Here is a 27555-nt window from a genome sequence, read left to right on the forward strand (position 1 = left end):
AAAATGGCCACAGTACCCAAAACAATCCACAGATCCAACTCAACCCCCAGCAAAATACTCACAACATTCCTCACAGAACTAGAACAGACAATTCCAGAATTTATAAGGAACCACAAAAGACCCCAAACAGCCAAAGCAATCTTTTGTAGGTCTCTATTTTCCCCCTTTCTTCTTTTTGTTCTCTTTTCTTATGGTTTGATGACTAGAGACGGTCCTTTAACATCTGTTGTAAAGCTGGTTTGGTGGTGCTGAAATCTTTTAGCTTTTGTTTTTCTGTGAAGCTTTTGAGTTCTCCATCAAGGCTGAATGAGAGCCTTGCTGGACAGAGTGTTCTTGGTTGTAAGTTTCCCCCTTGCATCACTTTAAATATATCGCGTCACTCCCCTCTGGCCTGTAGAGTTTCTGCTGAAAAATCGGCTGATAACCTTACGGGAGTTCCCCTGTATGTTATTCATTGCTTTTCTCTTGCTAGTTTTAATATTTTCTCTTTATCCTTAATTGTTGTCAGTTTGATGACTATGTGCCTTGGTGTGTTCCTCTTTGGGTTGCTCTCTGCGCTTCCAGGACTTGGGTGACTGTTTCCTTTCCCAAGGTGGGGAAGTTTTCTGTTATTATCTCTCCAAAGATTTTCTCAGGTCCCTTATCTCTCTCTTCTCTTTCTCGGACCCTATAATGCGATTATTAGAGCACTTCACATCGTCCCAGAGTTCTCTTAAATTATCCTCATTCATTTTTATTCTTTTTTCTGTTTTCTGTTCTGCAGCAGTGATTTCCACGAATCTGTCTTCTAGCTCACTGATCTGTTCTTCTGCCTCGTTTAGTCTATTCTGGGTTCCTTCTAGTGTATTGTTCATTTCAGTGATTTTATTCTTGAACTCTGTTTGGGTATTCTTTATATTTTCCACCTCTTTGGTAAAAACTTCGCTCTGTGCATCTACCCTCCTCTTGAGTTCTCTGAACATCTTGGCCATCATTACTTTAAACTCTTTCTCAGATGGATTGCCTATCTCCTCATCACTTATTTCTGCCTCTGGGATTTTATCTTGTGCCTCGGCCTGGGAGATATTCCTCTGCCACTTCATATATTCTATTTTTCTATGTGTTTGTGGATTCCTTCCACAGGCTTTGGGATTGTTGTTTTTTTTTTTTTTTCTTATTTCTAGTATCTGGCCGTGGTGGATGAGGCTGGACTAGAGGCTCATGCAGGTTTCCTGGCCGGAGGGGCCAGTGCCTGCCCACTGCTGGGTGGAGCTTGGTCCTGGACCTCTGGTGGGTAGGATACACACTTTAGATTCAGAGATAAAACTAGATTAAAAGTAAAAAGATGGAAAAAGTTAAATCATGCAAACAGCAACCACAAGAAAGCTGGAGTTGCTTGCCTAAATTTTTAAACAGCTTTTTTGAGATATGATTCACAAATCATATAATTCACCCTTTTAAAGTGTACAACTAAATGGTTTTTAATATATTCACAGTTGTGCAGCCATCAGCAATATCTAACTTCAGAACCTTTCAGTCACTCCGATAAGGAAACTCCCTCACCCCTTACTTTCCTTCTTGCACTGGTTAAAATCTGGACAATTTTAAAGTTAAAATCTGCTGAATAAGAGAGAGTGGACATCCTTGTCTTGTTCATGACCTTAGGGGGAAAAATCTTTCATTATCAAGTATGATGCTAGATGTGGATTTTCTTTTTTATAAATAACCTTTATCATTTGAGAATGTTCCCTTCTATTCCTATGTTTTTTAGAGTTTTGGATCATGAATGATACTGGATTTCATCTCTCTGCTTTTGCCCTTACCCTCCTTCAACTTATTGTGCATACAGCTGCCAGAATAATCATAAAATGTTAGTCAAATCAAGTCACCATTCTACTCAAAATCATGTAATACCTCTATATTTCATTTAGAGTGAAAGCCAAAATATCCATGAAGGCCTTACACTATCTAGCCCATTCCCCACAATTTCCTCTTTGAAGTCATCTTCTATTAATCTTCCCCTTTGGTCTCTTCACTTCAGCCATAGTGACCTAGTTGCTATTTTTTAACATATTGGACATACTTCTAACTCAGGACCTTTGCATTTGCTACTCCCTCTACTTTGAATGTTCTTTCTCCGGGTGTTCATAAGGCTCACTCTCATTATCTTCAGGTCATTGCTTAAATGTCACCTACCCAGTAAGATATTCCCTGAACACCCTATTGAAAATTGCAATCCCTCCCCAATACTTTCTGCAAAACAGTGAAATGAAGGCAATGAAGGTGTGTGTATGTGTGTGCATGTGCACAGGGATGAAAAGGGCCTCCTTCCCATCTGTATTTCTACCTGTATCTTTCATTACCTTTTACTTCCTGTCTGGTCTTTGCGTAAGAATCAAAAAAGTCAATACCTGGCTGGGACTGAAGCCCTATGATCTGATTGTCACATCTGGAGGGGTCTCTGACCTTTTTTGAAAAGTCAACTGAAGACTACATGCTGAACAATAGATCTCTATGACTCATTCATCTTGTATAACCAAATCTTAGCACCCTTTCACTAATAACTTCCCATCCACTCCAGCTCCTGGCAACCACTATTCTGTTCTCTGCTTCTATGAGTGTGAGTATTTGAGAGTCCACATATAAGTGAGATCATACAGTATTTGTCTTTCTCTGGCTTTTTCACTTAGCATAATGTCCTCCAGGTTCATTGATGTTGTTGCAAATGGCAGGATTTCCTTCTTTTTTAAGGTTGAATAATATTCCATTGTACATATACACATTTTCTTATCCATTCATCTGTTGATAGATATGTTGGTTGCTTCCATTTCTTGGCTATTGTGAATGACTTTGCAATAAACATGGGAGTGTAGGTATCTCCTTGAGGTACTGATTTCAATTCCTTTGAATATATATACTGAGATGTGCGATTGCCAGATCTATGGTAGTTCTACTTTTAAGTTTTGAGGAGCCTTCATACTATTTTCTATAGGGATTACACCAGTTTACATTCTCACCAGCAGTGCACAAGGGTTCCCTTTTCTCCATATCCTCACCAACACTTATCTCTAATCTTTTTGATAATAGTTACCCTAATAGGTGTGAGGTTATATTCATTGTGGTTTTGATCTGCATTTCCCTGATGAGTAGTGATGCTGAGCACCTTTTCATATAGTGTGCCCATTTGTATATCTTCTTTGGAGTAATGTCTATTCAGGTCCTTTGCCAATTAACAATACTGTATTGAATACTTAAAATTTGCTAACTGAGCAGATCTTATGTTAAGTGTTTTTGTCACTAAAAATAATAATAATAAAACAATAATAATAAAAGAGGGTGAGAGGAAACTTTTGAAGAGGATATGTTTAATGGCATAGATTGTTGTAATGAGTATATTAGCCTGAGTGTAGTCAGAATGCTTTCTGCTGCATAAAAAAAAATTAAGGGGGTCTTTAAAGTTGTAGCAAGGTGGAGGGAAGGCAAGAAGGGAAGACAGAATGACACAGGAGTTCAGAGAGCATTAGGATGTGTTTAAGAACCAATGAAAGGTGCACACATAATTTGGCTTGTGAAGTACCCCACTCCCACCAACATCTGCTTTCTCATCACTGCTTTGTGCTTAGGTGGGATGGGCAAGAATTGGATGGGAAGGAATATAGGAAAGTTGTTATAAATCAGTTCTGTTTCTAATCAGAAATCAGTACCTTTTGCATCTTGCTTTGATAATATGTTTGCTGTGATTTTATTTGCTGTATCCCCAGGACTGCTGGGTAGACATAACTTCCCCTTGGCATTACTCATAAGAGGAAGTATTTTGGAATACTAATATAAGTGGAGAGAAGGAACATAATTTTCTTTATTAAACCCTCATGAAATCTTTTAAGTATCCAACACAAGGAGCAGGTTTCGTAGTGAAAGACATTTATCTTGTATTAGATTCTTTGAGTCATGAACCCCCCTATTTATACCTTAGAATAAATGGTAGCTTAGTAGGATATTGCAGACTGATCTGAGAATTAAGCTTTTTGTCCAAGACTCGTGGGAAGTTTAGTAAATATCCAAGGGATTAGTTAGAGCTGGAAGGACACTTGCCATCTAGTTCCAACCTCTTACTATTTAGATAAGGAAACTAAAAATAAGAGTTGGGTAAATATTTGCTAAAGGACACACACTTGGTTTCTGCCTTCCAGCCTAGGGTTTTTGCTAATAAACACCTAAGCATGTTCACTTTAGTCAGCCTGCTTTGAGCAATATCTACTACTGGTACTCTGATCACATTTATCAGGTTTAACATTTAGCCAGGATTGGAGATGCTTGCCAGTTGGACACCCAGAACTCCAAGAACATGGAAGGGATTGAATCTAGTATAATCAGGAGGTATACAGGTTAGCTAGAAATAGCTCATCAAAGTTAGGTGCCAAAGAATTCTGAATTTTTGCTGTGTGAGTCCCATTTCCACATAACAAGTTACTTTCCAGGCAAGGGAAAGTTGAGGCTCAAAAAATTTGAAGAAAATCAAGGGGGAAACCTTGGAATAGATTATTTAGACAGACTAATACAAGAGAATGAGTGTGTGGGCATGGCAAGTCATACCCCATCCAGGTTTCTACTGAGGAACCATGAACAGTCTCTCCTACATCTTGTCCCTACTAAGAGAGCGTGAGCTCTTCAGACTGACCTCTGAGGTTATGTCTGCCATAAACTTTGTAATTATTTTCTGGCCATCTGCTCTCTCTCTCTGCGTGTTTGTGTGTGTGTGTGTGTGTGTGTGTGTGTGTGTGTGTGTGTGTGTGTAAGTCTATGTATGTGTTCTCCAAGAGCCATCTCCCTCAACAAAGCTATAGCAGTTGCTGTAAGCAGCAAAGCCATCTTTTGTGCCTGTTTATTATCAGGTTAAAGATATTCTTTCTACACATCTCTCCTCTTCAGTGCAGTCTTTAAATTGGTTAACTCACATGATAGCCTGCTGAAGAGAATTACTGGAGAAATAATTAAATGGCTATCAGGAGCAAATGAGTCAGGACCTGGTGTTCTCAGACTTCTTTAGTGGGAAGGGAGCTAAGGGAGCTCAGCTAGGGCAGATAAATGATATTTATTTTCCCAAAGGTGGTAAGGTAGGATTCATATATGATCTAAAAATCTGAATGCTGAATGCTGCTTTGAGAGACCATCTAATTCACTTAATCCATCCCTTCTGTTCATAAAGATTTGGATCTTAATGAACCTAAACACACAAAACCCTGTTATTCTTGCTGGTGAACAGGAACTCAGCTCCATGTTTAATATCATTCATTTTAGGTTAATTTCATGTTCTGGTCTTTCTTTTAGGTTAACAATTCATGCTGAGTGCCCCATGCATTTGGAAGATTTTCCTATGGATGTGCATGCCTGTCCACTGAAGTTTGGAAGCTGTATGTATTTTCTCACTTTCTGTTTGCCTAATCTTCTTCCAGATGAAATGAAATATTTCCTATTCTGTCCCCTGGTAGTTTATAAAGCTGAGGCCTTTAATCCAGGCTGGTATGGGAGTGGGGAAGGGGAGTGGGTTGGGGTAGTACTAACTGATCAGAAGGAGGAGACTTAGCTTTTAATAGAATTTTCTTTCCAGACGACAAACCTTATTTCATCATCTTAGACTAATTTCTCTGTCATTAGATTGAAATATTAACATCTGTTTCCTCAATTGTCCAGAAGACAAACTAAGACAGAGGTAATACAGAGTACAGTAGCAGCTTCCTAAAGGCAAGATCCCTCAAAAATAATGTGTTTGTATTTTTGAAATGCCTATTCTACCTGCCTCCTCACATAGTTCTATCTAATTCTCTACAGTAAGCTGTAGGCAGGAAGAGACTCTGGCGATTTTCTCATTTTTAGATAATATTGCCTTTGCCAGTAGCTGTAAATCTGGCAGAGAAGTGAGTATATACATAGCCCATTTTCAAATGAATTAGAAAAATCAAAATTGAATAAAATTTGAGTGAGTTTCTGACCAAGAATTTCAGAATAAGTTTCATTTGGGAGTCATCAGAGCAATAGATCAAAGTCTGTATTGATCATGTCTAAATTAGACTTAGCTCTGTACTTTGAAGTAGAAAGTACATTTGAAAACACCCAGATAATTATGTGTGACATATTTTTTCAATTATTGTCAAATATTTACAGATTGGCTCCCGTGTGCCAGGCTTTATTCTAGGAGCTTGGAATGCATCCATGAATAAAACAAATACACTGCCCTTGTGGAGCTTACACTAGAGAGGAGAGTGATGGCAAAAGAGAAAATAAACATTAGATTAAAAAGTATAAAGTACATTGTAAAATGAGAAGCACCATGAGAAGACATAAAAATACTGCAGAATAAGGGGTGGGTGGTCATGTTTAGGTGGAGGATAGGTGTTGCCACTGAAATTTAAAATACAGTAATCAGCATAGGCTTCTCTGAAAAAGTGACATTTGAGAAGAAATTTTAAGAATTTTACTAAGATTTAACAAGGCAGATATTTGAGGAAATTGTGTTACAGGTAGAGGAAATAGCCAGGGACAAGACCCTGAGTCAGAAAAGTATCTGGCTTGTTCAAGGAATATCAAAGTACCAGTATGGCTGAACAGAACAAATAAGGAAGAAACACTAGAAGAGGATGAGATCAAAGAGGGGCCCAGGTCATCTAGAGTCTTGAAGGACAAAGGGCTTTGAATTTTATTCTGAGGGAAAATGGGGAGTGATTAGAATATTATGCACAAAATATATTATCTGATTTATGTTTTTAAAGAATCATAATGGCTACTCTGTTAATAATATAAGTATGAGAAAGATAGAAACAGGGAGTCCAGTTAAGAGGTTATTGCAATATTTCAAATGAGAGATGATAATGGCTCAGATCAGAGTGATAGTGGCATAAGTGGTGAGAAAAATCTTGATTCTGGGTATATTGTGAAGGATGTTCCCCAAGGATCTTCCAATGAATTAGAGGTGGAACATTAGAAAAAAGACGGAACTCAAGCGTGATTTGTAGATTTCTGTCCTAATGGATTTACTATCAAATTAGATGAATATTACTTCCATTCAGGGTAGAATAGAGTTGTTGGTGGATGAACAATGCTCCATTCATGAACAATTAGGAAACCTAGAACTGTAGAACAACAGGATTGAAGAGACTAAAATTCTGGAGAAAGGATAGAACCTCTCATAGATGAATTTGTGACCTGTAGCTTCTTCACTTTTGGTGGGCATAGGGCCACTGCTGGATGATAGGGAAAAAAAGTAATAGTTTTTATGGTCACACAGAGCTAAAGTGTTCAAAATAGAGATCTAAAAGATTTCAACCTCTTGACTGATACCCCTCTCAATACAATTGCTGAACTTTGAATTTGCACAAAGTATAAAGCTAAAAACTAATATGAAAAAAACCTTGAAAAGTAGAGCTGGCTTTCCTGTAGTCTCCCAATGCTATAAAAAAAAAAAAAAAAAAGAAGAAGAAGACATGCTAGCTATCAGTTTAAGACCCAGGAGAAGATATTTCCTGGTTACAAGGGAACAGCAGAGACAGACCAGGTTTAACCAAACTATAACATAGCTCAGTGTTTTAGATAATTAAGGTGATAATTCTTCCACACTATCTGCCTTGCAAAGGGAAAAAATGAAGCCTCTATGGTGGAAGTCAACATCATCTGAAAACTCTACATTTTTATTATACAATGTCTGGAATGCAATAAAAAAAATCACTAGGTATACCAATAGGCAGGATCATATGACCTAAGCCAAGATCCAAAGCTAAAAGCTAAAATATGAGAATAGACATACAGGTGATTCCGATATTAGAGTTTGTAGATAAGGATTTAAAAATTATGTTCAAGAAATTGTTAATATGTTCAAGAAAAAAGAGGGAAAGATGAATAAAATAGATAAAAGAGAATTTCAACAGAAAGTTGGACTATGTAAAGAAGAATAAATTAGTTATGGAAAAGTACAATATACAAAATTCATAATTGAATGGGTGGATTTAATCAGTAAAAGACAGGATTAGAGATCTTAAAAATGGGTAAATAGAAAATGGCAAAACTGAAGTATAGGGAGACAAAAATACATAAAAGAGTAAAGAAACACATAGGACACAGTAAAATATATTGTGATATGAAATTTTGTAGAAGAAAAACAGGAAGAGAAAGGAGCAAAAACAATAATTAAGTGGATAAAAGCTAATCATCTTTAAAACTAATGAAAGTTATCAATCCAAAGTTTCAAGAAGTTGGTAAACACCAAGCAGGACAAATACAAAGAAAACAACACTGATTCTTAAGTTTATATAGAAATATAAAAGTGCCAAAAATGGCTAAGACATCTTGAAGAAGAAAAATGAAGCTGGAGAGTTTACAATAAAATCAAATCCAATACGAGATATCAAGACCTATTTTAAAGTTTTAAAGCTTTGGTATATTTTAAAGTGATAGGTATTATTGTTGCAAAGATAGAAAAATAGACTAATGGAACAACAGAAAGTACACAAACACACATGTGCGCACACACACACACACACAGAAAGAGAGATTTATCTCTCTCACACACAAAACTAAATTCCAGATTGATTACTAATCTAAATTTGAAATGTGAAATATAAAACAATAAAGCTTTTAGAGAAAAACAAAGAAGAATATTTGTATGATATTGGAAGGGATAGAGATTACTTAAATAGGACATAGAATAGCGCTAACCACAAAGGTAAAAGAGGATAACTTGGAATATGTTAAAAACTAAGAAATTCTCCTTATCAAAAGAATGATGAAAAGGCAAGCCACAGGGTGGGAAAATATTTGCATTGCATATACATGACAAATGACTCAAATCCATAGTTATTAATATCCCCTACACGTCTGTAAGTAGTAGTCAGAAACCTCATTAGAAAAAAAAAAAAAAGACAAAGTATTGAACAGTCACCTTATAAAACAAGTTTTCCCAATCACACACACACACATAAAGTGATCAGTTACATTAGTCAGCAGGGAAATGCAAATTAAAATCCAGAGAATATCATTCCACACCCACTAGAATGATTAAAGTGAAAAAGACAAATACCAAATGTTGGTGAGGATGTGGAGCACAATTGCACACTCATGCACTGCTGATAGAAATGTAAATTTGTACAAAGGTTTTGGGAAATTGCTTGGTGTGTAGTATCTACTATTGCTGAACATAACACATATCATACAGTCTAGTATCTCTAGTACTGAGTATATTTCCAAACATAAATCAGTATTTATGTCTATCAAATGGCATATAAAGAATGTTCAGATTTGCATTTCTCTGATAATTAGTGATATTGAGCATTTTTTCATGTGCTTTTTGATCATTTGTATGTCTTCCTTGGAGAATTGCTTGTTTAGGTCTTCTGCCCATTTTTGGATTGGGTTGTTTATTTTTTTCTTATTGAGTGGAAGGTGGGAAGGGATAGACTGGGATTTCAAAATTGTAGAATAGATAAACAAGATTACACTGTATAGCACAGGGAAATATACACAAAATGTTATGATAACTCAGAGAGAAAAAATTTGACAATGAGTGTGTATATGTCCATGAATGACTGAAAAATTGTGCTGAACACTGGAATTTGACACAACATTGTAAAATGATTATAAATCAATAAAAAATGTTAAAAAAAAAGAATGTTCACAGCAGAGCTAATTTTAGTAGACTCAAAACTGACCTAATGTCCATCAAAGTGGATTAAAAATCTGTGACATATTCATAGAATGGAATATTATAGAACAATGACAGGTATATTATACTCAACAACTCAATCTAGATGAAGTCACAGATTTAGTGCTGAGCAAAAGCCAGACACATACATGTACATACTGCATGATTCCATTTATATCATATACAAAAAAGGTAACAATAATCTATGGTGTTAGAAGTCTTTAACATTTTATGTCATTGCTGTTGGTAGCATTTCCAAATTCCTAACATATTAAACTATGGAAATCAGGAATAAGAGTTGGAATTCCCAGGAATTTTATAAATTAAATGTTATTCATAAAATACTTCAAATCTCCATGCTCTTTACCCATTATTATGGATATCCAACTTTTTTAATAAATAAGAAATAACAAGTTTAGAAGTATTAGCAAATGCCAGTAACACTACTATAGAAGATACTCAAGCACTGGAAAGACACCAGCAAATCTTATTGGTTGGTATTTGAATAAAAACATCTGGCTCTCTTAGCAAGGTAAACAGAATTACACAAAATCAAATGTCAAAATTGCCAGTTTAAAGGTTTATTTTGCTTTTCAGACTCGTTATATCTTGAAAGGACACTCAGAGGGTTTGTATGTTGTATACTATGCATATAGACTTAATATATAATTTGCAAGAATGACTCGCCATTAGCAGCTTACAGGGCTACAAACATACACTTATAATAAGGAAAATCAACTGATCAGATCAACATGTACTCCTATGGTGATACTTTGAATTTCAACACTTTTGACTCAATGTAACAGCATTTCCTGTTCTTGCTTTTGACTTGACATTAGTAGATTTCTTTAAGTCAGTAATATTTTATGTCTATTGTTAAGCTTTAATTCTTATAGAATTATAATACCTTTTCCATTTTGCTGATTTCTCAACTATTTTTCTTAGTATTTAATATTCATAAAAATATAAATTTCCCAGTAAATGCCAGGAAAGAATTTCCATATAGAAAATATAGTCAGGATAGTGGTTATCCCCACGTTGGTGGGGTTCTGCTCGATAAGGGACACAACTAGTGCTTCTGGGTGCTGATTATATGGAATGTAAGTCTGGTGTTCAGAAAAGATATCTCAATTGGAGATTTAATTCAGATGTCATCATATGGGTGGTATTTAAAGCCATAAGACTGGAGGAGATCACTAAGAAAATGACTGCAGGTAGTAAGAATATCAAGGACTATTTCTTGGGTCACTATAGCATTCAGAAGCTAAATAAAGAGAAGAGAATAATTCAGTAAATATGAAGGAGAGGACAAGTGAAGTATGAGGAAACTTAAGGGAATATATTGTCCTGGAAGCCAAATAAAGTACATTAAGAAGGAGAGAATGATTTAAATTCTTAAGTGGGCAGTTAAAATTAACCTTAAAGAATCTCTTATAAGGAAGCAATTTTGGAATGGTGAAGTGGGAGCTTCTGAAAATCTACTCTTCCATAAAAGCGATGAGAACATTTTCAAAACTTGTCAGAATGAACTTTCTCCAAACTCTAACCAAAGATTCACAACAATCTAAGGAGTGTTATTCAAGAAAAATGGCTGATTCTCAGGAAGACCAGAGAGCCCTGTTCCCATCCTCTTCACCCTGACTCTGTAGAAGCCTTGAAGATTTTGTAATGATAAAAGAGTCAATCCATCAGGAAGATATAACAATTATAAAGATATATGCACCCCATAGAACCCCAAAATATATGGAACAAAACTGACAAGAATTGAAAGGAGAAATAGACAATTCAATAATAAAAGCTGAATATTTCAATATTCCACTTCGAATAGAACAACCAGACAAAATGTCAGCATAGAAATAGAAGACTTGAACAACACTGCAAACCAACTAGATCTAAGAAATATTTATACTACACTCTATCAAACAACATCAGAACATACATTATTCTCAAGTGCACATGGAACATTTTCTGGGGTAGACTACATGTTAGGCCATAAAACACAACAGAATCAGTTTAAAAGCATTGAAACCATACAAAGTGTGTTATCTAACCTCAATTGAATGAAATTAGAAATCAATAACAGAAGGGAATTTGGGAAATTCACAAATATGTTGAAATTAACACACTCCTAAATGAGTCAAAGAAGAAATCACAAGGGAAATTAGAAAATATTTTGAAATTAATGAAAATTATGCATCATGTAAAAATAACTTAGAGCAGTGTTCAGAGGGAAATTTATAACTGTATTAGAAAGAAGATCTAAAACCAATCACCTGGCCTTCTACTTTAAGGAACTAGAAAGAGCAAATTAAACCCAAAACAAGCAGAAGGAAGAAAATAATAGATATTAGAGTGAAATTAAATGAAAAAGAAAATAGAAAAAAAAAAGAAAATCAAATAATCTAAAGGTTCGTTCTTTGAAAAGATCGACAAAACTGATAAATCTTTAGCTAGATTGACCAATGTTGGGGGTGGCACAAAACACACACATACACACACACATACATAAAGCAAGAGAATAATCAAATTACTAAAGACAGAACATCACTAAAGACCTTATAGAAGTAGATAGGATTATACAGGAATACTATGAGCAGGAAATAATATGTTAAAAAATTAGATAGTCTAGATGAAATGAAAAAATTACTAGTAACACACAAAATACTGAAAGTGACTGAGGAAAAAATAGAATTTTTTTATTTGTCTTATAACATGAGACTTAATTCATAATTTTGTAACATCCCACAAAGAAAAACCCCCACCCAGATGGTTTCACCACTGAATTTTACCAAACATTTAAAGAAGAATAAATACTAAGTATTTACAAAGTTTTGCAAAACATAGAAGAGTAGATAAAATTTAGTCAGATCAGTATTACTATGACACCAAAACCAAAGATCTGTCGACAGTTTCCTTTGCTGTACAAAAGCTTTTAAGTTTGATTGGGTCCCATTTGTTTATTTTTGCTTTTATTTCCTTTGCTTAAAGAGACGACCCAAAAATACACTGCTAAGACTTATGTGAAAGAGTGTTCTGCCTATGCTTTTTTCCTAGGAGTTTTATGGTTTTTGGTCATACATTTAGGACTTTAATCCATTTTGAGGTTTTTTTTGTAGATGGTATGAGGAAATGTTCTAATTTCATTCTTTACACGTAGCTGTCCAGTTTTTGCAGCACCACTTATTGAAGAGACTGTTTTCCCCATTATATAGATGTTTATGTGGCAGAATTAAGAGCTCCCACTTGAATTAAGAGGAAAGTGACATAGTTCTTATACCCACAACTATACATTTTTTTAAATAAGTAAAAAAATAGACTGAGAGGACTGTGTTTCAAAAAAGATGGAAAGTTTGCATTTCCTAATAAAAATTAAGAATTTCTACACCATTACTATGCATACAAAGTATACCTTTGTTGAAAAAATAAAACTTCAGATATCAGTGTTATACAACTCATTATATATAAAGAACTATAATTGATATATTAAAAAGATGTATAATTAAAATCTTAATTAAAAAAACAGATTGAAAGTTCAACAGGTTTTGTGTTTGAATGTATACACTAAGTGTTGCTGCTGGGAAACACAGTTATGTATTAAGCAACAAACCTTTGCAGGCATCAAGATATTTTATACATATCAAATTGATTGAAATGTCTTTAATTGCAGCAGGAATTATACATTGAACCAGAATTATTTTTGCCAGTGAGTTGAAGAAATGACTGAGACCATATATAGGACATATGTGGAAAAGTTAAATTTCTTGTGGCATCTTATTTTGTCTCTTATGAGACCACAGGTATTAAAAAAAAGTTATGTGTATGTTTTCATAATTTCAATGAGAATTTTGATGTGAATGAAGTACTTTTTGACTTGCTGCCCATTATAAGCATATGAGGAAATGATTTACTTGAATATATTGAAAAATGTCCTAAAAAGTTTAACATAAGCAGATCACAATTAATACATGTAAGTGTTAATGTCAGATTGTTATGAAATATATAACCAACATTGCAAAGTTTTGCAGGGATAAAGAATTTATGTTTGTTCATTGGGAGATTCACTAGCAATTATTTACAGTAAAACTTTTAGAGCATATTATGGACATAATAGCTGCCACCATGAGCTGGAGACCCCTATTGACTTGAACAACAAACATCTCAAAACTTGAATGAAAAGAGTGAACAGTATGGTTGTCAGCTTCCTTTTATTATGCACTTAGATGTCTGAGTTAGAGCAAGGTATTTACTCCGAATATAAAACCCACTATGCAAAGAGTTAATCTGTGTCTGGAAAGAAAGCAACTCTCTTCCTTTAAAATACTAAAACTAAATAACCTCACTCCTCATTCCCTTACAATTTCCCTTACCTACACCCCTGTTAAAACTAATCTGTACTACTACAATGAGGTATCACCTCACACCAGTCAGAATGGCCATCATTCAAAAGTCCACAAATGACAAATGCTGGAGAGGCTGTGGAGAAAAGGGAATCCTTCTACACTGTTGGTGGGAATGCAGTTTGGTGCAGCCACTGTGGAAAACAGTATGGAGATTCCTCAAAATACTAGGAATAGACTTAATATATGATTCAGTAATCCCATTCCTTGGCATATATCCAGAAGGAACCCTACTTCCAAAAGACACCTGCACCCCAATGTTCATAGCAGCACTATGTACAATAGCCAAGAGATGGAAACAGCCTAAATGCCGATCAACGGATGACTGGATAAAGAATATGTGGTATATATTTATACAATGGAATACTTTTCAGCCATAAAAACTGACAACATAATGCCATTTGCAGCAACATGGATGCTCCTGGAGAATGTCATTCTAAGTGAAGTAAGCCAGAAAGAGAAAGAAAAATACCATATGCAATCACTCATATGGAATCTAAAAAAAAAAAAAAAACCACAAACAAAGCATAAATACAAAGCAGAAACAGACTCACAGACATAGAATACAAATTTGTGGTTGCCAAGGGGGTTGGGGGTTGGAAGGGATAGACTGGGATTTCAAAATTGTAGAATAGATAAACAAGACTATACTGTATAGCACAGGGAAATATACACAAGATCTTACAGTAGCTCATGGAGAAAAAAATGTGACAATGAGTATATGTATGTTCATGTATAACTGAAAAATTGTGCTCTACACTGGAATTTGATACAACATTGTAAAATGATTCTAAATCAATAAAAATGTTAAAAAAATGAAAAATAGGTTTTAGTGAGAATTTGGAGAAACTGTAACCTTTGTGCATTGCTGTTGGGAATGTAAAATTTTACAGCCACCATGGAAAACAGATTGGTCTTTCTGCAAAAAAGTACACCTAGAATTATCATGTGATCCAGTAATTCTAATACTAGGTATGTATACTAAAAAAACTGAAAGCAGAGAGTCAAAAGAATACTTGTACATCAAATTTCATAGCAACATTATTCACAATAGTCAAAGTTGGAAACCTTCCAAATGTTCACCAACAAATTAACAAATAAACAAAATGTAATATATATGTGTGTGTGTGTGTATTTTTCAGCCATAAAAATAAAGAAGTTTTTATATATGCTACAACATGGATGAACCTTGGAAACATTATGCTAAATGAAATAAGCCATACACAAAAGTACAAATATTGTATGATTCTAATTACATGAGGTACCTTAAAATAGACAAATTCATGTGGTCACAAAGATTAATAGAAAATATCAGAGGCTGGGGGAGTGAGGAATGAAGGGTTATTGTTTAATGGGTTCAGAGTTTCATTTTGAGATGATGAAGTTCTGGAAATGAATATTGGTGATTGTTGCACAACATTGTGAATGTACTTAATGCAACTGAATTGTACATTTATAATAAATGGCTAAAATGGGATAGTTTATGTTATATGTATTTTAACACAATGAAAACAATTACAGCACCTTTTATAATAACATTAATCAAAATAAAATATACAGGGATAAATTAAAAAAAAAAGAAAAATACCATATGAGATCGCTCATATGTGGAATTAAAAAAAAAAAAGAACATAAACACAAAAAAGAAACAGACTCATAGACATAGAATACAAACTTGTGATTGCCAAGGGGGTTGGGGATGGGAAGAGACAGACTGGGATTTCAAAATGTAGACTAGATAAACAAGATTATACTGTATAGCACAGGGAAATATATATAAGATCTTGTGGTAATTCACAGCAAAAAAATATGTGACAATGAATATATGTGTTCATGTATAACTGAAAAACTGTGCTCTACACTGGAATTTGACACAACATTGTAAAATGACTATAACTCAATAAAAAATGTTAAATTTTTTTTAAAAAACTAGTTTGAAAAAAAATAAAACAACAACAACAACAAAAACAAAACAAAATAAAACAAAACTAATCTGTACTAAATTCTGTACTTGACATTGGAATTCTAAGTACAAGACCTGACATGAACATCCTGGTGCAGAAGAAATGGTGACAGGTTTCTGGTTTGCAAATCAACTTGGTAATAAGCTTAAGAATAAAATTGCAATCATTAATTATTGCTATTTTTAATTTCAAATTTTTCATTTAAAATATTCCTAGTATGATTTTTACCTTATTTTATATGCTCACCTCATAATTAATTAAAGAAAATTTCATTATATTACTGCCAGTTTATTTTTCTTACTACTAGGCTGATTTGCACATACCTCCTGTGGGCGTTTGAATTTGTGACATCTGTACTTTACCCTCTAAGAGAAGGAAAAGTTTAACAATTTACTGGCAGTCCCGAAAACTGAGTCATTGAAGGAACAGACCACTTTGGGTTTATTTCTGTGTGCCCAGCATAAGTTATTAGTAATTATTCATTAAGTACTTAATACATGCATGGATAAATGTACTTTGGTTGAAGACAGACCACATACCTAAAAGTCTTTTGGGATAGAGGTTAAATTTCAATCTCATGCAAGGTTAGGATCAAAGATAATCATTTTCCTTTCTCTTCAACTTTTCCTTCTTGACTTTTTTCTGCCTTAGATGCCTATACAACAGCTGAAGTGGTTTATTCTTGGACTCTTGGAAAGAACAAATCTGTGGAAGTGGCACAGGATGGCTCTAGACTGAATCAATATGACCTGCTGGGCCATGTTGTTGGGACAGAGATAATCCGGTCTAGTACAGGTATTTATTTATTTTATTTAACAATCATTTTTGCAACCTGTACCACATACCAGTCACTGTTATAAGTGCTTATAATAACTTATGATAACAAAACAGTCTTGTGGTGTAGGTACTATCATCATAAGGAAACTGAAGCACACAGATGTTTAGTAATCTGTTCCATGTCACAGTTTTGTAATGTTGGAGAAAGATCTGAACCCAGGCAGATTGGAGTCAAGGTCCATGCTTTTGACATGATTCCCTGCTGTCTCTTGGGAGGTGAGTTAGGTCAAGGGCATTAGGGCTGGACTGTGGTATAAGGGAAAGCAGAGGGAAGCCGTGATGGTTGGAGAGCTAAACTTTGCTCCTAAAGGTTTCATTAAAATATTTTCCTAACTCCACCAATACAGTGGTGGCAAGGTAATAACTCCAGGAAAGGCCAGGTACATAGCCAGGAGGTCCAGGAATGAGCCATGGGATTATTTTCTTAAGTGAATCACCCATTTCAGAAACAAGTCTATCTGGCAAACATTGCCAGGTCCTCTCAATGGCTATTCCTTGGATATTGGTAAATGCAACTTAGAGACTTCTTCTGTAGCCTTAAGTCCTGTCTGTTTGGAAACTGACCACTTGCAGGGAAGGCAAGGAGGCTAAGGAAGGAGGCATCCTGAATCCCAACTAACTTTAGGGTATTTGGCAAAATGGAGTATATCTTGGGGGCCCATATATTTTACAACATTTTTTACTGTGAAAGGATGGGAACTTTAAACACTCGTTCCATGAAAAAACTCTGACTCCACAATTATAATTGAAGGAGGGTACTCTTATCCTTTTATTTCATTAGTTAGACACCGCTGTTCCCTCCCCTTGTGATGTTACAGTATGTCTGTGCTCTGTTTTCCCTCCATCCTAGGACTAGGGGAGGGAACCTTAAAAATAAGCAGCACTTGAAATGGATTTAAAAGACAACAGGATTTAGGGATTTGGAATTAGATGTGGGAAAAGGCTATTCTTGATAAAAGCAATAATGAGTTTCAAAAGGTCAGAGGTTTTTGAGAACACAACTTCTTGGGGAAGGTCAGTCAGTCTGTGTGTTGGAGGGGATAGGTCCACACCTGGCCAATTCTGCACTCCCCAAGTAGAGGGGAGGGAGCAGGACCTTCAGGTCCTGAATATGCAAAGTGTACTTTTAGTGTTCCATTGTGACCCTTTGTTTTTTGAGCAGAAGTTGCCTCCTGCTCAGAGGTGCTTCTGCTGCTGCAACTGACCTCCCACCTGAGATCAGATCCCCTCCCCTCCCACAGCAGCCTGTGGGCAAAAAGTACCCAGGCTCCCAAGGAAGGCCCTGTGCATCGCAGCATGACAAGGTGGGCCCCTAGAGACCAAGGGCATCCCAGGGATGTCCACCCCACAAAAAGGAGAGAATTCCTGGGGCTAAAGCATCCCTTCACTCTCCTCCCTTCCCCATCTCTCCTTGGCACTACTCACCTGGTATCAACTTTTGAGATCCATCATTAGCCATCCAAGCAGCCCCACTTCATTTGGTTAAACCACTGTTTATTTAGTCTATATCACATAGGCAATACATGTTCCTGATAGAAAAATTAGAAATCTAAGAGAAACAAAACATGTAAATTAAAATATTCTTTAATTCCACCACCTAGAACAAACTTTTTAGAAGAATTTGCTACATTAACTAATTATTATACATTTTGGTGTATAACTTTTAAGAAGGTTCCCTTTGCATTATTTTGGTATAAATATGTTTTCATGTAAATGGGACTATAATACTGATACTGTTTTATAAGCTGTTTTTATGTAACTTTCTATTGTAAGCATGTTTTCTTGTCACTAAATGGGCAGGATCCAAATAAAATGTACACACAAATTATTAATATATTTTATTGATATATAATCGATATATTACATTATATTAGTTTCAAATGTACAACATAATGATTTGATATTTGTATATATTGTGCAGTGATCACTTCAGTAAGTCTAGTTAACATCCATCACTATACATAGTTATAGAATTTTTTCTTGTGATGAGAACTTTTAAGATCTTCTCAGCAATTTTCGAATATGCAATACAGTATTACTAACTATAGTCACCATGCTGTACATAATGCCCTGAGGACTTATTTATTTTATGACTAGAAATTTGTATCTTCTGACTTCCTTCACCCATTTCACCTACCACCCACCTGTGGCTTCTGGCAACCACTATTCTGTTCTCTGTATCTATGAGGTTGGTTGTTTCTGTATTGTTTTGTTTTATGGATTCTACATATAAGTGAGATCATACAATATTTGTCTTTCTCTGTCTGATATTTTTTACATTTTTTATTGAGTTATAGTCATTTTACAATGTTGTGTCAAATCCCAGTGTAGAGCACAGTTTTTCAGTTATACATGAACATACATATATTCATTGTCACATTTTTTTTCACTGTGGGCTACCACAAGATCTTGTATATATATTTCCCTGTGCTATACAGTATAATCTTGTTTATCTAGTCTACATTTTGAAATCCTAGTCTATCCCTTCCCACCCCCAACCCCCTTGGCAACCACAAGTTTGTATTCTATGCCTATGAGTCTGCTTCTGTTTTGTATTTATACTTTGTTTGGGTTTTTTTAGATTCCACATATGAGCAATCTCACATGGTATTTTTCTTTCTCTTTCTGGCTTACTTCACTTAGAGTGACATTCTCCAGGGACATCCATGTTGCTGCAAATGGTGTTATGTTGTCATTTTTATGGCTGAATAGTATTCCATTGTATAAATATACCAGTTCTTCTTTATCCAGTCATCTGTCGATGGACATTTAGGCTGTTTCCATGTCTTGGCTATTGTAAATAGTGTTGCTATGAACACTGGGCTGCAGGTGTCTCTTTGAAGTAGGGTTCCTTCTGGATATATGCCCAGGAGTGGGATTACTGAATCATATGGTAAGTCTATTCCTAGTCTTTTGAGGAATCTCCATAGTGTTTTCCACAGTGGCTGCACCAAACTGCATTCCTACCAGCAGTGTAGGAGGGTTCCCTTTTCTCCACAGCCTCTCTAGCATCTGTCATTTGTGGACTTTTGAATGATGGCCATTCTGGTTGTGATCTCCTGTTATTGATTATGCACAGGTTTCAATTTTTTTTTTTTTGCTCTACTCTCCTTTTTTTTTTAAGGTTTTTAAAAGATGTCTTAACTCGATTGATATTCTGCTTCAATTTGCTCTTCTATTATTGATTATACATTGTTTTCAAACATTTTTTCTCCCTTTTGAAATTGTTTTTATTTTATATTTTTTAATCTGTTCTACTTTCTATTACCTTTTTAATTTTTACTTTTTAAACACTTGTATATGTCTCCAGTTTTAATCCCTTTAAATGTTTTCTTTTAAAATATTTTTATTATTATTATTTTTTAAAAACTACCTGATTTCATTTTCATTTCTCTTGGTTTTGATCTCCTGTTATTGATTATACACAGGTTTCAAATATTGTTTTTTGATCTTTTCTCCTTTTGTAAAGGTTTTTAAAAGATGTCTCAACTTGATTGCTATTCTGATTCAACTTGCTTATCTATTATTGATTGATTATACACTGTTTTCAAGGATTTTTTTCTCCCTTCTTTTAAAATTCTCTCTCTTTTTTTCCCTTAAGTTTTATTCCTGCATAGGCGTTAGATAGATAAATAAACTCCTTAAGGACCACAGTAGATAACTGATACTCCATAAGCCACAGTGCCAGAGAGATATGAGCAAGATGAAGAAGCAGAGGAACCACTCCCAATTAACAGAACAAGAGAAATCCCCTGAAAGAACGATCAATGAAATAGACATTGATGTCCTATTAGATTAAGATTTCAAAGAAGGAGTGATTAAAGTACTGAAGGAACTAAAAGAGATAGTGTTTAGAGATATAAAATATGTCAAAAATGAAATATAAGCTATAAGGAAGAGCCAAGTAGAATTGGTAAACTCATTGGCTGAGATGAGAGCTGATCTAAAGGCTGCACAAAGCAGACTAGATAATGCAGAGGAACGAATAAGTGACCTAGAAGACAGGACAACAGAAAGCATCCAATCAGAACAGCTGAGAGAAAAACAAAGAAAAAACAATGAAAACAATATAAGGGATCTATGGGATAATATAAAGCATGCCAATCAATGCACAATAGGGGTCCCAGAAGGAGAAGAAAGAACAAAGGGGATTGAAAAGGTATTTGAAGAAATCACGACTGAAACCTTCCCAAACCTAAAGAAGGAATCAGATACCCAAGTACAGGAAGCTCAGAGGGTCCTAAACAGGAAGAATCCAAATGGAGACATCATAATCAAGATGGCCAGAGTCAAGGATAAAGAAATGATCCTAAAGGCAGCAAGAGAAAAGCAAACAGTGAGTTACAAGGGAACCCCCATAAGGCTATCAGCTGATGTCTCTACACAAACACTACAGGCCAGAAGGGAGTGGCAAGACATATTCACAGTCCTGAATGAAAAAAAGATGCAGCCTAGGATACTCTATCCAGCAAGGCTATCCTTTAGGATACAAGGAGAGATAAAGAACTTCACAGATAAGCAAAAACTAGAAGAGTTTGGCAACACTAAACCCATGCTAAAAGAAATATTGACAGGTCTACTCTAAATAGAAAAGAAGCAGGATGCTACAGAATGGAGAAAACCATAACTGGAAAGGTGATAATTACTATGAATTACAATTAGAATAAACACGAAATTGTAAAAGAAGACATCTAAATCATTAAGAGTGGGAAAGGGAAGCAAGAAAATATAGAGTTTTTTTTGCTTCTTTTCTAAATTTTCTCTGTCTGATTGATTTCACTTAGTATAGTACCCTCAAGGTCCATCCATGTTGTGACAAATGGCAAACATTTTCTTCTTTTTATGGCTGAATAACATTCCATTGTATCTATATATACCACATGTTCTTCATCCATTCATCCATGGATGGACACTTAGATTGTTTCCAGTCTTGGCTATTGTAAATAATGCTGCAATGAACATCACGCTACATATATCTTTTTGAGTTAGTGGTCTCATTTTCCTCAGATAAATCCCCATAAGTGGAAATTGCTGGATTATATGGTAGTTCCATTTTTAACTTTTTGATGAACTTCCTTACTGTTTTCCATAGTGGCTGCACCAATTTACATTGCCACCAGCAGTGCATGAGGGTCTCCCTTCCCCCACATCCTTATCAACACCTGTTATTTGTTGTTAGTTATAAATAGTTAATAATAGTATTTCAACAATTAGAATGGACATATATTATTGTCTGTTTTAGTTACTCTAAATTTAAAAAGAAAATTGAAATGCCATCCTGAGGCCAGAGCAAGCATGTTTGACAATGACATGATAAGTGTTGTTATCAGTGGAAAGTGTAGCATTTCACTGTGAAACTCAATGATATCTTCGTTTTAATGGACTAATATATGTAGATAATAATCCATCTAACCAATTATCTACTATTATTTTCTGTTTGAATGCTATAAACAACACTGTGAAGACCTTCTTTTTCCATATAGCATTTTCTCCTGTGTAATTATCTACCTAGGATAAAGACAAAATATTGAGATTGCTATTTCAGCAAGTAGATACATTTAAACATTTTTAATACATAGTGACAAATTGCTATTCTAAAAGGTTAAGAAATTCACACTGTTATTATCAGTGTATGAGCATGCCAGTTTCCCTTCATTCTTGGCAACACAGATGATATGGATTGAATTATGTCTCCTAAAAGATATATTGAAGTCCTGACCCCCAGTATCTCAGAATGTGACCTTATTTGAAAATATGGTTATTGCAGATAAAATTAAATTACAATTACAAATTAGTTCTGAAAACAGAATACAATGTGCATCAGTAAAGAGGTGACTTAATATGTTAAAATTCATTTACACAATTCAATACTATGCCGGTATAAGAGGGCATAAGGAAGTTCAATAGGAATATCTGCAGGATATATTGTTGAGTGAAAAAAGCAAGTACAAAACCACCAGACTATAGGGATATATATTTATATAGGGATACTATTTCTAGAAGACACACAAGAAGCAGTTAATTGTAATTAATTAAAGGAAAGAGAGATGAAATAGTTTGAGGGCAGGTATAGGAGGGAGATTTTGCTTTATATTATTTGATACCCTTTGATTTAGAAACTATATAAATAGTATTACTTCATGTAAATGTATATTGTTTTCATATGACTATAAATTATGGGCATTCTTTTCTGAATTCTGGTATGATTCTATATGTGTAAACACATTAATGGGAAGCTGGGCCAGAGAAAGACCCATAATCCATGGATCTTCTGTTTTGTATGAGTGATTTTCTCTCTGAATGTTGTCAGTCCTCAGCATGAAGTACTTGTAAGTAGAGGGCTCCTGCTCTCTGCTCCATATTCAAACATGTGTTAAATAAATGAATGAAATTTCTCAAAATCTGTGGCTAGTAGTTGATAGCATTCCCTACTTCAGCACTGATTCCATTTTCCCTCATTTGGCAAATTTTTATATTAGTTTTCTAAGAGGAGCATTTGAGTGCATGATCTTAGTTTTGTATTTTTCCTAGGAATGAGACCATTTGTTAGAAAACTGTTTTACTGTTGTCATTGTATATATTATTTCTATAGACATGGAACACAGGTAAATGAAAACAAAGCAGAAAGTAAGAGTAGTGCAAAGAGCATGTTTTGACCCACCCACAGACACAATTTTGTGGGCAGGGGGCACCATAGGGGGCAGTTAACCCCTGAGGTGGCCATTTTGTGCACCAAGGTGATTGACACAAAAGGGACATGACCATTTTGTGGGCTGGGGGCCCTTTAGGGGGTGGTTTACCCCTGAGGTCGCTATTTGGTTGAAGTAACAGAATTGACACCACAGGGTTTAACCATGTTGTGGGCGGAGGGGAACCATAATCCCCTTGCCTGTTAACCAGCATGGGCGTTAACCACTGGGGTGGCCATTTTTGTGTTTTGAGGTGATTGACATCAAGGGATATAGCCCTATTGCATGGCCCACTACTACTGGGTGAGGATTCTGTTGGAGTTCAGCTGTTAGTGTGAGCTGTGCTGTTGGGCGGGGCCGCTGCCTGTACTCATCTGCCGGAGCTGCAGACTGCTCTGAGAGACTGGGTTCCCTGTGCAAGGGCAACCAGAATACTGACTGCACTCTTCTATCAGGGGTTGTTGCTGGCAGGGGACCTGGTACCACCTCCAAGATCCACTCACTGGTGTGCTCCTTTCCTTTGTGCTAGCTGACCCCAAATGGTCTGGCCCTGCCAATTCGTGGAGCATTCCCCATGAGCAAGGCAAATGTGAGCCTCTAGGGGAATATGCAGGAATGCTGGTTATGTGCCTCTGTTTCTCCTTCCCCACTGCAGAAACCATAGACTCAGAAGTACCTTCCAGGTGCTGCACTGAGCTGGCTTGGGAGAGGGAAGAAGGCAATAAAGTGAAACCAATTCTGTTATCCTTCTAGTGTGGCTTTTCTTAGTTTTCATGCCCCAGAGGTGTTCTTTAGCTTTACTTCTTGGATCTGGGATTTTCAGAGAGGTGTTCTCTTTCATGGTTAGTTGCTAATCCATATTTTCATGACAGGGTACTAGAGCTGGGCTGTCCACCATCTTGCTGATCTTAAGTTTCTTTGCTTCTTTTTTTTCACTTTTTTTATTGAGTTATAGTCATTTTACAATGTTGTGTCAATTTCCAGTGTACAGCACAATTTTTCAGTTATACATGAAAATACATATATTCTTTGTCACATTCTTTTTCACTGTGAGCTACCACAAGATCTTGTATATATTTCCTTGTGCTATACAGTATAATCTTGTTTATCTAGTCTACAAAACAGAAACAGACTCATAGACATAGAATACAAACTTGTGGTTGCCAAGGGGGCAGGGGGTGGGAAGTGATAGACTGGGATTTCAAAATGTAGAATAGACTTTCTTTGCTTCTTTGGAAGAGAGACAAGAAGACAAGTTGAAGGAGAAAAGGATAGAAAAGGAGAGGTTTAAGAAAGCGTATTAAATTATTTAGAACAACAGCTAATTTGATAAGCTTTTGAAAAGCCTACTTGCTTTCCTTTCAGATCTAAAGAATATAACTTACATAAAACATTTCATAAATATTATTTATAAATATTCAATATCTTACATGATCAGATATAGGATTAATACACAGGAAGAAACTCAGGGGTGTGAGACTAAGATGGGGAAGGAAGGAAATTCCCCAAACTAATCAAAATCCAGCTATCATTAAAAATAAATCTTCAGTGCCTTCTCAGGGGGGAGAGAGGGTGAATGGAAGGATAGGTAAAGAAAGAAGTAGAAATGGACACAGACAGGAGAGATGGGGAGAGGGAGGAGAAAGGGGTAAGGGGTGGGTAACAAAGAAGCATAAGGGTTGAAAAAGCAGCAGATACAAAGAAAAAAATAAACTCCAATGTTATAATGAAGAACATATTCTATAATTTTATATGAGAATTCTTTGCTAAATTACAAATAAGGCTACTTGTATCTTTCATGTTCACATAAACAAGCTAGGATGTGAATATACACACACAATATGGATTGTATATTGAGCTTTGGTTGAACAGATGGTGCTTCCTAGGCTTAGGTACAAGGGAGTGGGTGAGGTAGGAAAGGGGGAAGTTGCCTCATTTGGGAGACATGCTGAAACCAAATGTGGGTGGAGGGAGAGAGGTGGAAAATAAGAAGCTATAACAATATCTTATAGAGCAATCAGATTGCATGGAGACTATTTTGGAAAATCTGGCTTTTACTCTTTGAGAGATAGGAAACTATTGGAGAGTCTTAAGCAAAAGAGAGATTGGATCTGACTTGTGTTTTAATAGTATCATTTTGGCTGCTATGCTAAGAATGCATTGAAGGGGACAAGTACAGAAGCAAGACAAGTTAGAAAGCTGTAACAGTACTCTAACAGGTGATGCAAGCTTAGACCACAGTGGTAGCAGTGAAGGTGGTGAGAAGTGGTCAAATTATGAATATATATTGAAGAAGGAATTGTCAGGGTTTGCTGATTGATTGGGTGCGTGTGTGCCTGTGCATGTACATGCATGCATGGAGGCATGTATGAGAGAGGGAGAGACAGCAGTCAATGATGGTATTAAGGATTTTGAAGAATTTTGATCTGTGCTCCTCAGAGCTACCGTTTATTGAGTTAGGGAAATCTGTTGGAGGATATAGTTTGGAGGGGGTAGGAAATGGGAAGGGTAAGAGGTAAGATTTGGACATGTTAGGTCAAGATACCTATTAGATCCCCAAGTAGTGATGTCTAATAGGTAATTTAATGTATAAGACTAGAGTAGTAAAGGGAATCCTAGATCTGCCATATCAAAGTACCATAAACTAAATCTTAAAACAACAGAAACTTATTGTCTCCCAGTTCTAGAGGCTAGAAGTCTCAAACAAAGGTGTTGGCCGCCTTCTGGTTGTTCTGAAGAATCTGTTCTGTTCCTTTTTCTCCTAGCTTCTGATGGTTGCTGGCATTCCTTGGCATTCCCTGGCTGTGGATACATCATTCTAGTCTACCTCTGTCATCACACATCTCCTTGTGTGTGTCTCTCTCCTTTTTGTAAGGGCAAAGTCATAGTGGATTAGGGCCCATCAAACTCCAGTATGACCTCATCTTAACTAGTTATATTTGCAGCAAGCCTCTACCTAAAGAAAGTCACATTTTGAAGACACTTGGGATTAGGACTTCACCGAATTTTTCCAGGGGATACAATTCAACCCATAACAAGTAGGAAGCCCAGGCAGGAAATATATGTTGGGGAGTTATCAGAGTTTAAGATATTGTTTAAAGATTCAGGCCTGTATGAGAATGCTAAAGGAGTGAGACAGAAAACAGTACAAGTAATGAATCCTGACATCCTCAAATGTTGAGAATTTAAAGGAGCTAACAAAGGAGATTGGTGAGATCATGACATAGAAGATAAACCAGAAGAGTATCATGGCCTGGAAGTTTGGTGAAAAGATTCATTCCAGGGGGATGGAGTGTTCACTGTGTAAAATGCTGCTGACAATCCAGTAAGACTGATAATTAACTATTGGATTTAACAACACAGAGTAATAATTAGTATGTACCTTACAGGGTTGTTGGGAGGCTATAAAGTTAATACTCCAAAAACACTCAAAGTTGTTTCGTACATAGTAAGAGCTTAATAAGCATTCACTCTTATTTTGAAGAGGGGTGATATAGGCCAGCCCGTATTCTGCTATGTGAACTTCTGGCTTTAACCCAATAAATCCATTAGACAGCAGAGCATAGTCGTCAGAAAGCATAAGCTGTGGAGCCAACCTATCTGGTCTAAAATTCAGGCTCTACTCCTTACTAGCTGGGTAACATTCTGCAAATTGCTCAACCTCTCTGTGCCTCAGTTTATTGACCCATAAAATGAGTATAACAATAGTACCTACCTCACAAGGTTGTTGTGAACATTAAATACTTTAAGAATGTTAAAGTTTTAGAAGAGTGCCAGTCATATAGCAAATGCTGTAGAAGAGATTATTTGTTGTTATTATTTTAAAAGGACACTAATATCTTTGAATGAACTTGTGTCAGAATTGTTCTGAGTAAGCTGTGTTGGTGCACTGTTAGCAGATATTTTCACCAAAAGACTCTCTGCACTACTTCATGATTATTAAAAAGATCTGGTTACATGGACCTGAGAGGTGCTGGAATGTCTTGTTTTTGAGTATAAGG

General features: G+C 35.7%; 1 protein-coding gene across 2 annotated transcripts in view; it reads left to right on the forward strand.

Moving 5' to 3' along the window:
• Positions 1–27555, forward strand: part of GABRA3 (gamma-aminobutyric acid type A receptor subunit alpha3) — a 234763-nt gene that overhangs the window by 181495 nt on the left and 25713 nt on the right. For both annotated transcript variants that reach the window (XM_064482791.1, XM_010992048.3), the window contains exons 6-7: positions 5308–5390; positions 16680–16823. In XM_064482791.1, coding sequence (XP_064338861.1) covers positions 5308–5390; positions 16680–16823 — 227 coding nt within the window. The remainder of the gene's footprint in view (positions 1–5307; positions 5391–16679; positions 16824–27555) is intronic.

The sequence above is a fragment of the Camelus dromedarius genome, chromosome X (genome assembly GCF_036321535.1).
Source record: "Camelus dromedarius isolate mCamDro1 chromosome X, mCamDro1.pat, whole genome shotgun sequence".
In the NCBI taxonomy this organism is placed as follows: Eukaryota; Metazoa; Chordata; class Mammalia; order Artiodactyla; family Camelidae; genus Camelus; species Camelus dromedarius.